Genomic DNA, 12,630 nt, shown 5'->3' on the forward strand with positions numbered 1-12,630 from the left:
CCCCGGCCGGAAGTCCCCGGAGTTGGCGACTGGCTTCAGCCTTCCGAGTAAATCGCCAGAAGCGCCGACACCTCCTCATCACTCCACCGCTCCCATGTTTTCTTTTGTGTTGCCATAAGTTTGTCTCTCTCCGTTGGTGCGCTGGGCTAATACTAATGCTAATAATGCTAATGCGAGCAAATAAAATGGCGGCTTCATAAAAACTTTTCAGAGTTTTACGGGGCGTGGTTTGCAATTCGCAAAGCCAATCAGAAATTGGAACCTTTTTCTCCCCAGGAAAGGGGGTGACAAGGTTTGCAAAAAAAATTCTAGTTCCAGATCTTTTTGGTGTGAACGCAAAATCCCAGGAACTATCGGAACTATTCCTCGGAAAAGTACTCCAGTGTGAAAGCGCCTCTTGTCTTTCTTTTTTCTCTCCACCTTTTGTGTCACCACCACTCCCTTCTTATTTCTCACTCTCCCAACCCAGGGGACAATGACACAGAGGTGACTCCTCCTCCCTTCTTTCTCTTTGTGGTAACAAGCTGTAACGCTCCTGTCATTTCTCGTTCTGTTATCAACTTTTTTTCTGCAGTGTTGCCATGCTCCTTTTCATCGGCCTCCCTTTCTTTACTGTGTTCCCTTACTGTTTGAATATGGGTGGAGTGAACACACATCCACACAGATTTAACAAGACCCCCAGGGAGTCTCGGAGCACAGGGGTCAGGTATGTGCGTTAATGCATGTGTGTGGGTGTGTGTGCTCCTCTGTCTGTATGTCACAGCAGAATTAAACAATGGCTTTGGCTTCTTACAACAACGGCAACAAAAAAACACAAAACATGATGCCACTGTTATCTCCGTTTGCCACGAAACCTCTATTGATGAATAAATCTCAATAATTCACAGCTCTTTTTGGCATTCTGGCACAAACATTGGACTTAATTATTGCTCATTAAGTCCAAGAATCAGAATCATGCATCCCCAAGTGGAGTTGTGCGCTTCATTATGGACAGTAATCACTACGAGCAACAAGCTCTCGTGTGTCCACTGCCCGACACTGAGCCCGAACCTCAGTCGCCCCATTGTGTTTGGTTAGCGTGTCCCTCTCCTGCCCCTGTCCCTGAGCAGAGGGGGGTGAGGTGGGAGGGGACAGGGGGATGAAGGGGGGTGAACCAGTCTACATCAAAAGGCTTGTGGAGATACAGTGGCGCTCATCACTCTACATCCTCCTTTCTTCCTCTCCTCCTCTCGCTGCCCGAGCCATTCCCTGCATACCAGCATTTCAGCGCTCAGTCCGCCCAGAGAGAGAGAGGGAGAGAGGGAGAGAGGGAGAGAGATGGAAAGAGAGAGGGAGAGAGGGGGGCCAAGCCGAGGCTCGGACCGTCTCTGCAGGAGAGAGCTTTGGGCAGTTTGAGGTTCACTACACCCAAAACTCAGGGTGGCTCACAAACAAATCCTCTTTGTCTAAAGATATTCACGTTCAGGAGGTGAACCCTGTTTCACTGCGAAAGACAGGTGGGACAGTGCTAAGGCAGTGCAGGAGTTAAAACAAGACCACAGAGTTAAAGGAAGTGCTATAAAAACACAGTTATAAAGCATAATTTCTTCTTTCAAACAAAGTGCAACAGTTTAGGTAAAACAGTTGTAGAGCTGTAGTTCACATTACAGTCACCCACATGGTACAGAGCAAACAAGCAGAATAGAAAGGAAAGCCTCTCATTTATTGTTTGACTGAAACAACGCTTTAATTATGTAAGTATTTTTTCATGGCTAAAGATTGTTGTATCAAGCATCTCAAATATGAAACATTCCTTTTTTCCTTTGTGTTATATGCTAGTAGACTAAAGTTCTCTGTGTTCAGAATTATTTCACCTTTGACTCCGGGGACTTGTATCAGCATGTATATGTTCTGACATTTTATTGACCAGATGATGAGGGAAACATTTACCCTGCTAAAAATGACAGGCTCTATTTTTTAGCACAATGATTTTCTTATTCAGCCGTTTTTTTAAATCTGGCAAAATGAAAATAGATTTTGTAAAGTTTATTCATGTTGTCACAGTATCCCAAATCACATTTCACTGCAGATGTAAGCCTTGGAAGTTGTAAAACTGAACAACAAGCAACATGAAGTGACCTCTGAAGAGTCAATAAGCTTCACTTATGAATTGTTCTATTCTGAGCAGGGTGTCCCCATTCACATGGTCTCTTGCGTTCTGTGTTAATCAAAAGTCCCCAGCAGCAGCAGAGGATGCAGAGTGTTACTCACTGCAGTGCAGTCAGAGAACGGAGGGAGTGGAGTGTGTTGTTCTTTAGCTGCGAGTGCTTGCAGAGGTGCAGAGAGAGAGAGACATGCAGAGCTACCCGAACATTCAACATTCACACGCCCCAGAGTTGATTCTGCTGTGGCCCCGGGCTCCACACACACCCAAGACACAGATGCTGGATGTGAGCACACTGTTTAGAGAAAACATGCACACACACAGACTCACACACAGACACACAGACTCACACACACACACACACACACACACACACACACACACACACACACACACACACACACACACACACACACACACACCCACCCACCTCTGGGCATGTTTTTGCTATTATTGAGTCCTGTCACAAATCATAGGCATCCTGATCAGGCCAGCAACAGCTTGACAGCTCAAAGGGCAAAAAAGGGGATTTCTTTGGGGGTAATTTTGCACCTTCTGGGCCCATACTATGCTGGCATAGAAAACAAAGCTTGTGATGCATGCCAAAAATAATACATACTCCGAGCTTGTCAGAATTGATTGACTATGCTTGTATCCAGTAGTTTAGGCACAAAATAGAGTATGCATCAATGGAACCATGAGTCATGGACATAAACCAGCTGAGAATTGCAAATCGTGTTTTAAAAAAGACAATGCATCATCAAGCAAACGTGCTAGCTTGAGATGCAGAAAAATGCAGATGCTGGTATTCACTTATTAACCATGGGGTGTGGATGCCTTGCAGAGGATGTGTGGTGTGTAATAAAGGTGTTATTTATTCTCCAGTTTTCCACTGAGGAGCCATTACAGTCCTTCAAAAACAATATCATTTATTTATCACTGAAATTCACGAAATATATAATATTATCTTATAGATCATTTAATTTGTGTGTCTCATCACAGAGTTGTTTAGCTAAACTATTTGTATCCCTTTGTTATTTACACTCAGTGCTTCTAAAACAGGATTATAGTAGTTCTCTTGCTGCGTGGGATAACAGACAGCAGCGTACTGATACAACAGGTGGGCACAGCGCCATGTAGGAGCAGAATGAGGGCAACACAAAGAGGGAACAGACACTGTGTAAAGACTCCATTATTGCCTTATTCAAACAGCTGTGATAAGAAACACAGACTGAACAACAGGTAAAAGTCAGCTCCGGAGGTTTAAGTACATGCCGCCAAAAATAGCACTTAATCGGTGGCTTACCTGGGGTTGTATCGTGAGCGCGAGGAGAAAAATCACAGTTCGCTGCAGGTGGAGGTGTCCCCGGGGTCGCTCACTCTTCATCTCCGTGATCTTTCCACTCCCGTTTCTTGGATAGAGCCGAGTTATCTTGTGCGCTCTTGTGCTCTCCATCCCTGCGTCAGGGGGTTGGGAGCCGTGCTGTGCGCTCTGGCGGTGGTGATGTCCCCCTCCTCCTCCTCCCTCCCTGCGTCCGACCGTCCGCCCAGCTATCCCCCTCTCCGGTCTTAAACCCTGCAGCTCCCGCAGAGCCACTTCATCGCGCCCAGGTCAGAGAAAACCATCCCCCAGCCACCGACCCACAAACACACACCTGAGTCCAGGGTGGATCTCCACTGGGAATGGCACATGCACACACACACGGCACATAAACACACTCCCCCGTACGCTGTATTCCTCGCACCACCTGCGTTAAGAGGCTTTAAAGGTCCAATCTGCCGGCTCACTTGACTTGACTCTCATCCCAATAAGCTCACACTCTCTCCCTTCTTCAAGCCTGAACCACGTGCAAAAACAAACAAAAAAGACACCCTAATAAAATCAATTTGTATATCCACTCCGTGATGAGTGGGAGAAAGCAGTCACCCAAGTTGCGTCTCTCTCCATCAGAATGATTCCACTTTGCCCTGTTCTCATCGAAGCGGCTGGTTGGTCATTTGTTAACCCGATACGAAGCCCGGCGGCGACAGTCAGTGTGTGGACAACAATGAGAGAGAAAGAGAGAGAGAGAGAGTGGGGGATAGAGATATATAGAGAGAGAAAGAGAGAGCATGGAGGGTGTGTCCTGGGGCAGGCAGGGTAGATCTGTCTTTCAGCTCTTGTCCGGATGGTTCCCAGTGCGCACCAATACGATCTCTCTTTCTCCCTCTCCAGTTTGCGGACCAACCCAAACTTTTTTAAACATTAGTATCCGCCTATGTCACATTTACTCATGGGATTATCCTAAAAGCGTTTCAGTTCCCCTCTTTGGATTTCTGTTTCCTTTCTATCTTTTGTGCCACCTCTCGGGTCCCTCTTCTCCATTTTCAGACCTCCGCTGTCCCCGGCTCGCTTCAGAGCACCGCCGTGCCAATTAGGCTATCTGCTTTTCACAGATTGGCGCAGGCTCGGGTGGCCTCTGAGTGGGGAAGTTTCTATAAGCGACTGTAGTTGAAGGCATTCATAACAGCTCTGCTACGGATGGCAACATTTAAGTTATTCAATCACAAATATATAGGCCTACCATTAAGCCTGGGAAATAAACAGTAGGCCTATGTAAGCTTTAAGTAGAGTTTTTGCCTGAAGATTTCAAGCGTCAGGACACACGTGGTACAGCACAGGTAGGCTACATGAACGCACCAAACCTGCAGCTCTGATATTTTATTAAATTATCGTCATACCCACATTTATGATTAGGCTTGTTGAAACAGCTGCCAGCCTGCACTGTACGCACATGCCGCAGCTTAATGATGCCACAGGCTATATGGCAGCTCAAAAATATAAACGAGAATTGTAGGGTGAATACTTTCACGGTCTCTTGGGAGTATTTTCCATATCCAGAGCTTGTCAGTTGTATCTAAGATTTCTGCACAATGTACCTTCTTCATGGAGGATGATATCTAATGAGATGCTGCCTCCCTCCTCCACATGCTTGTTGCTCAAGAGCTTCCCTGACAACCGCTGGTGTTTCCGCGGCCCTCTGCCGTGACCCCGGAGCAGAACAGAGGGCCCTTAAGGAGCTGCAGGGCTCATTTGCATAGCGGGGCTGTGACCTTCAAACACGAGCTGAATTTTAACCATCCATCCAGAAACAGACATTAGTGGGTCTGCTGTCTGACTGGAACCTAAGAAAGACCAAAGAAGAATCTCCTATATAACCATAAACCTGCAACCTCTGAAATCCCTGAGAGGCCATGGCCTGCGAGTGGTGCATTTGGCACCATCTAATGGTCATATTGTACAGGAGTCTTAGGATATAATTCATCATGGTCTATGGCAGTGGTTCTCAAATCTTCCCGTCAGGCCCCCCTTTGGAGAAAAAAAAAGAAAGTCGGGCACCCCCCAACACAAAATAGTCACTTAATGGGCCAAGTTAACATGTATTAAAATACATCAATATGAACGTGAGCATTCCTTTCAAACAAATACAAAAAAACACTTTGCTAGAACAGTGATAATAAAACAATGCTCCATAAGTCTACACGTGCTCAAAAAAACAAACATAATACAATCCCTTTGCTAGAACAATAAGTTATTTACTTTGCCACTTTGCAATCTGTGCAAAAAAATGAAAAGAAAGAAAATGCTGATATTTGGCAAAAAAAGTGTGTCACAATGCAATGAGCCACTGCACATTTCTTCAAAACGTGGTTGAAGGCTCAGTAGCGGCGCCAGAGATTTTCTTTTGGGGGTGCTGTGGGGTAGCTTGACGTTTCATAGAGGGTGCTCAACCATTTAGGGTTTTCCATTAATGTACCGGTCGCTACAGTGGAATTCTCTACTGCAACAATCCCCACGCATATACACAGTGTACCCACGACTGTTATAATGAAGGCTTGATAATCAGCCACGGCATATAGGTGTAAGCAGGAGTAAAGTGCTATTTTTATAAGTGGGGAGTGGAATTAACATAGGTGGGTCCGGGGGTATGCTCCCCCGGGAAGTTTTTTATTTTTTTAATATTGAAGTTAATGCATCAATCTGGTGCACTTTGAGAGCAAAATGAAGAGATCTATGGATACATTACTCAACATCCATATGAAACAGATCTGTAAACAGATTGACTTTTTCTTTCTGGATGTTTTACAAATCACTCCCCTTTTAAACTGTATTTTTGTTTTACTGTCATAGTATTTCATAACTGTTTTTCATTTTTTTTATACCTATAATGATCGTGTGCCTCTGAAATAATTGTTTACATTAATTAATAACCGTTTGAGACCCACTGAGATAACTAATCTCAGTGGGTAATCCAAACACAGAGTCCTTTACCTCACTGAGCTGAGGTTATCTGAGCCTCTCAGTCTGACAGGCGAGAGTTCTCCCTTCATCTTGTGGTTGAAAAAGCTCCTTATATCCATTAGCGTAGCTAGCTAGCACCAGATGCTAACAACAACAATCTCCGGTACCGATGCGTGCTCTCTCTCTCTCGCTCGTGCACGCACACAAAATGGCTCGTTCCACACACACACAGAGCCGAGCTTGAATGAAACACAGAGACCCAGACGTACACTGTACTAGCATATCATTTTCGAATTAATCATTTTTCAAATTATGAATTTCACACAAAAAGACATACATTTCTTGGGGGTGCTATAGCTACCTTATGGGGGACCTGCAGCACCCCCTAGCGCCCCCCTGATGCCGCTTATTGACCTTCCATCCTCAAAATGTACATTACACTGTGTCCTACAGCGCCCTCATAGGTTTCTAAGTGTAACTTCCACCGGTCATGTCGACGTCATAACAATTCTGTTTTCAAAAAAACATATATATTTGTTTTCATGACAACTTTTCCTCCTGGTCTCCCCCAACACTGTCCGGTCCTCGCAGCAGCGAGCCCCGCAACGTCCCGCCAACACGGCACCCAGACCCGACGCAGCATTTTCATCTGTTTGTCATTTATTGGTTGCTAACGCTATTGTAACACATAATCACTGATGTTCCGCTGTAACGGTGGTGGAATCATCAGAACATAGTGGGCGGGCTGACCAATCAGAGCACAGTGGGATAGGGAGGGGGGGGCAGGAGCTCCAACAAGCCGTTTAGGACAGAGTGAATACACATACTATACAGAGATGCTGTATGAGAAACCAATGTGAGTTTGGAAAATTGCACATTATGATCAGTAGAAATGGCCATGACATGGGACCTTTAATATAAAACACTCAATTACATGTAGCTCAAATTCGTACTTAACCTAATTTAATGTGCTTACTTTCCGCATCTGTATAAGTTAAACAAACTGCCTTAAAAGGGGAATATAACCAACAACGCTCTTGACATAGGCCAATAAATGTCAGAAATCTCACAGAAGCAGATATGCACTGTCACAAGCTGATTTTTGATCTCACTCCCACGCATAACCCACCGGATAAGTAGAAGTTGCCTTTCAGTCCCTGCAACTGAGAGATCACTGTGTTGGTGAATGGGAAGGCACTAGGCATTTTGCCAAGAGCATGGGACACACACACACAGCGCCCTGGTGGCTAAGGTCAGCGCTTTCTCAAGGCAAAATAAGGGAGTGTGGAAAGGCTTGGGAAACTACAGAAGAATGTGCATTTCTGTGTACCATTGAGCTGACGTGAAGACAATTACTCAGGGCACAGTTTAAGTCCACAACAGGGAGGCCCTGTGTGCGCCGGGCACAGTTGATAGTGCGAGGCTAAATTAAGCTTTTCATGCCCAATTCACACATCACTCCGCCCCACACTCATGAATCCAGCCTTTGAGAGGAGGTGGTGGTCCTTATTGGACTTTAATTACTAGTGTGGAACGGCCATTGAGATACACTGCAAAACACACAGCAGGCATTTACTAATTGGCAAACTCAAACAATTGTAACCATTTGCAATAATCAGATAGTTGTTTAAACATGATTACTAAAACACAGTGTGTCAGTGCCTAAAGAGGCCTAGCATCATGACCATAAATCAGAAGTGCTTGCACTGTAGTATTTAGATCTTATGCTATACCCTTTGTGTTGCTCCCACAGTATTACAAAGTATATTACTGCCATTTTGACTTTTTATATTTATCTGACAGCTTTAATGACTGGTTACTTAACAGATTATCATTTCCAAAATGAACAGTGCCTAGCATTAAAAATAGCAATCCATTTAAAAACGATACTATCCCAATTTATTTTATATAACACGTTCAATTATGTCCTCAATTCATTAAAAACATTGAACGCTTTTAAATGATTCATCAAACATAATCCAGTCAAATAACCCTGGCATATGTCAGGCTACTTATCAAGTGAGCAGATCAAGCATTTATAACCAAACATTTATGTTTTGGTCGCTGAATTGATTTAGAGGGAAAAAAACATTTGTCCTGAATAACAAAAGGACGAAGGAAATACTCTGATAACCTTTTGGCAAAGCCTGATGGTGCATGACCAATCAGTAAATGATACTGTAGAATTGATATTTTAAGTAATCAGTCTGAAAAAAAATAAAGACCCAATGAAACATGATTGTTTAGTAATATTATGTATTCTTCAAAGCAACTTGAATGGGACCCTTAATTGATTTGCTTAAAAAGCAGGAGGGATATAATGATTTGTATGGAGGCCCATGAAGCTCTGAACAAAGTGGTTTGATTTTGATTGCTTCCTTAGAAAGAAAAAATCTAATTTATATTATCTATTTATGAGGCCAAAGTATTTCATTGTCTGGAAAATATTACATTTGTGGACAATGTGGGAGGCTTTCAGACCGAGTCCAGTCAATGACTTCAGTGACATGACATTGGTGTCCTTCTCTCCATCACTAAAATGTATTTTTGAGTCCATTATGGATTATTAAAAGAAAACCAATAGATAATCAACCTATCCCTATGGAGGAAATAGTCTGCCATTTAATCAATACTCTGTGGCTAAATATGTTTGAAAGATTTTGCCTGGAATAAAAAGCCTATGCATGCATGTAGTTAACAATATAACCTTTGCAATAAAAACATATTGCAGGCCACATACATTTTCAGCCATATTCATGACAGCAGGGAAGTGGGCACACAACTGTTTAAACGAGGTCTAACCCAACCATTCTTTTACCCACCTAACCCTGTGCAACAGCCCTCAACGTCAGAGGTAGAAGAAAGTAGGTTTGTAGCACCATCTATTGGCTTAAGAAGAAGTCCAACTGAAACATAAACACATGAATAGGTGAGGCAGAACATTGTTTCAAGGAAAATTAATTTTAATTACAAAAAAAACACAAGCTCCAGGTACAATGTCTGGTAGACCAGACCCCGGGTGCAATGCTTCATGACACACATTTAAAAGAAAATACAGTAGATTCATCAATTTATACCTGGATTTGAGTAAAAAAACAAAACAACCCAGGATGCGATACTGTTCAGTACGATGAAGAACTCTGTAAATGTACCTGAAGTTGTTGGCGTGGAACAAAAACACAGCATCCTGATGCAAAGAACATATACTTAGATGTAATCCTGGACAGAGAAAAAAATATAACTGCTCAGCAAATGTTATTTTCTAAAAATGTATTAGTTCGGGTGACTGCTGTATATTTATAAAAGACCAGGTTGCATGTTAGAAAAAGACTGGGCTGGAGGAGTTATTTCTTAGCAAATGAGATCTTCATGGCGTTCGCTTGTGTGATCTTAAAGCCTTGCAGTGCGTCTCGTGCGGCACCGGCCTGCACTTCAGTCTCAAACTCCACAAAGGCGATGTCGTGGCGACCGGGGACTAAGCGGACCTCCTTGAACCCGGGGAACCTGAATACAAAACAATACAGTCAGGCCTGGCACCAAATTGACAAACAAGAACAATGCAAATGCAGAGTAGGAGTTGTTACTGACTGGTTGAACAGCATGGAGAGCATGAGCTCGTTCGTCTCCTCTGGCAGGTTGGTGAGGAAGAGGATGTGATTGGGAGGATTTTCTGCAACCTGTGAGGATAAAAAGACACCATAGATCAGGATAGATTCACCATTATAAAAGTATGACATTATTATTATTCATAAGGACACCATGTCATGTCAGAACACACTACCTGCTGTGGCATTTGTCCAGGCATCTGTCCCGGCATCATCTGGCCAGGAGGCATGGCGCCAGGGGGCACCATCCCCGGGGGAGGCATCATGCCAGGAGGGGGCATATAAGGCGGCTGGCCAGGCATGTGCATCATACGGGGAGCCTGGCTCATGGGGGGCATACCCTGAAGAGTGATGCACATGTGAAGCAGATAGGAAATGTTCCTACAAACCTATCCTCATTTTGCTTTACACAAGCAATGTTTTAGTGGCTGCACCAGAATCTGAAGTTATTTTTTTATGGTTTCATAACATATGTCAGAATGTATAGATGGAGCACAATAAAGTAGGAAAATACATTTTGAAATAGGGCCTCAATCAAATTATTTTCACATAGTGATTAGATGTTTGGTCTATGAAAAGTCAGAAAATGGTTACAAAATAAACACAAGTCAAAATGATCACAAAGCGGATTTTTTTTCTGTAACTTAATGAAACCATTTATCAGCTGGAGGCACACTTTTGCCTAATTCTCCCTTAATATTGTTTTACTTTTGTTATTCACTTCATTAGTCAGTCTTCCAATGCAAGTTTTACTAAAGTTTCATGTTTTGGCACAAAGAAAACTTCTACTTTGTTTGGGGAAATACATGTTGGCCATTAGAGGAAACAAATATGACAACAATTTCCCAAAAGCTAAGGATCGGAAATACTAATTATTTGATTCAGTTGCAATATTTGTCCAGGATCCCGGATTCCACAACAGTTAATTTCTCTGTCTACATTTATACTCAGGGTCATTTGTGAATACTTGCTAAACTGTACACATCCTGTTGCCAAAAGTGCTTTACTTACAGGCATGGCAGCCGGTACCCCAGCAACCATCGGTGCAGCAGCTCCTGGTACCCCCTTCTTAGCTCCAGCTGCATCAGCTCCCTTGACCTTTTTCTCTTTCTTTTTACGGTCACGCTCCACAAAAGTCCCCTTCATTTTAGCTATGATGTCAGAGTCCATCTTGGCATACTGGATATGCTGTAGGAAGGGATATTGTATTGTGTCAATCATATGTTTAGTGGCATATTTTATTAATTGTGACGCATCCTATTCGTCTGGTACTCAATGTGTGATTAACCTACCATGGGCTTGTCATAGAACGGAAATCCCTGCATGGATCTTAGAGCATTTGCAGCGCTGTTGACCTCTTTGAAAATAACAAAGGCCTGACCCTTCATCTTTACGTTTCGTGCCACCAAGATGTCCAGAATCTGGCCGAACTGTGAGAAGATTGCGTATAGCGACTTTTTCAACTCTGCAAAAAACGAAAGCATTTTTGAGAAACCATTAGTTTGATGTGCACTGAAGCCAGAAACGGAAGGCTATACGACATAAGGGGGAACATAACTTACCATCTTTCTTGATTTTCTCATTCAAATTGTTGATGTAGATTGAATGATTGAGCCGTACATCCGGAGCAGCCATGTTCTAACCTGCACACAAGTTAACAACTTAAAACAAATTCCTTTTAAACCAAAAGGGAGCACAACAATCGATTAGCCGCTAAGCTAACAAGCTAACTTGAATAACGTGGGGTGAACGTTAGCGCAATAGCTATCTACTAGCTTTAGCTTACATTCAGAAGCGTACTATCTATGTGTATCTAGTCTATTCTATATATCCTGATTCTCCTCAATATCATAAAGACCTCCAAATACATTAACTAAATCAATAGATTGGTTGGTTAAATGTCTAGATAACAAAAAATAATAAAACTGTTCAGTTCGATTTCGAAGGCATACTCACCACGGAAGGATGAATGAAAATCCCGGCCGTCACAGATCCCGTTCGCTGTTCTCGCGTTAAGAACAACTTCTTCTTCTTCTTCTTCTTCTTCTTCTTCTTCTTTCGTGTTTATTGGCGGTTGGCAAACCAACTTGTAGGTGCATTACCGTCACCAACTGGACTGGAGTGGGGACAAGAGACTAAGCAGAAAACAATAAACAAAAGAAACAAAACAAAGAACCAAAACTCTAGATTATTTTTAATTGATCAATTTCTCTTAGAAATGTAATAATCTCACAATATATATTGCCTGATGTTTTCCCTAACAGTCCTGATAGCGACAAGTCATGGAATTTTGCTTTCTTCAGTGTCTGGAAAAACACATTTCTCTGAGTACTATATTTCCTGCAAAGCAGTAAAACATGCTCAACAGTTTCTGGCTGGCTACAGTGTATACACTTTCCAGTTGGATGCTTTCCTATTATACTTAATGTATGATTGAGACCTGTATGACCTATTCTTATCCGAGAAATGACATTTTCCTCCCTTCTTTTAAACCCCACCTTTCTTCCATCCCCCACATACCTTTGAATTTTATAAAGATGGTCTTCCTGTATCACTGAGGTCCCAATCATCTTGCCATGTTGTTGTGCATATTTCTGTAT

General features: G+C 42.9%; 1 protein-coding gene across 1 annotated transcript; it reads right to left on the minus strand.

Annotated features, from left to right (window-relative positions):
* Positions 1 to 9,365: 9,365 nt before the first annotated feature.
* Positions 9,366 to 12,151, minus strand: snrpa (small nuclear ribonucleoprotein polypeptide A). The gene is made up of 7 exons (XM_010783730.1): positions 11,987 to 12,151; positions 11,593 to 11,673; positions 11,323 to 11,495; positions 11,042 to 11,218; positions 10,207 to 10,371; positions 10,014 to 10,102; positions 9,366 to 9,929 (listed from the first exon to the last, which is right to left on the minus strand). The coding sequence occupies exons 2-7, from the start codon at positions 11,663 to 11,665 to the stop codon at positions 9,770 to 9,772; spliced, it is 837 nt and encodes a 278-aa protein (XP_010782032.1). The 5' UTR covers positions 11,666 to 11,673; positions 11,987 to 12,151; the 3' UTR covers positions 9,366 to 9,769.
* Positions 12,152 to 12,630: the final 479 nt, after the last annotated feature.

The sequence above is a fragment of the Notothenia coriiceps genome, unplaced genomic scaffold (assembly GCF_000735185.1).
Source record: "Notothenia coriiceps isolate Sejong01 unplaced genomic scaffold, NC01 NC01_scaffold00025728, whole genome shotgun sequence".
Lineage (NCBI taxonomy): Eukaryota > Metazoa > Chordata > Actinopteri > Perciformes > Nototheniidae > Notothenia > Notothenia coriiceps.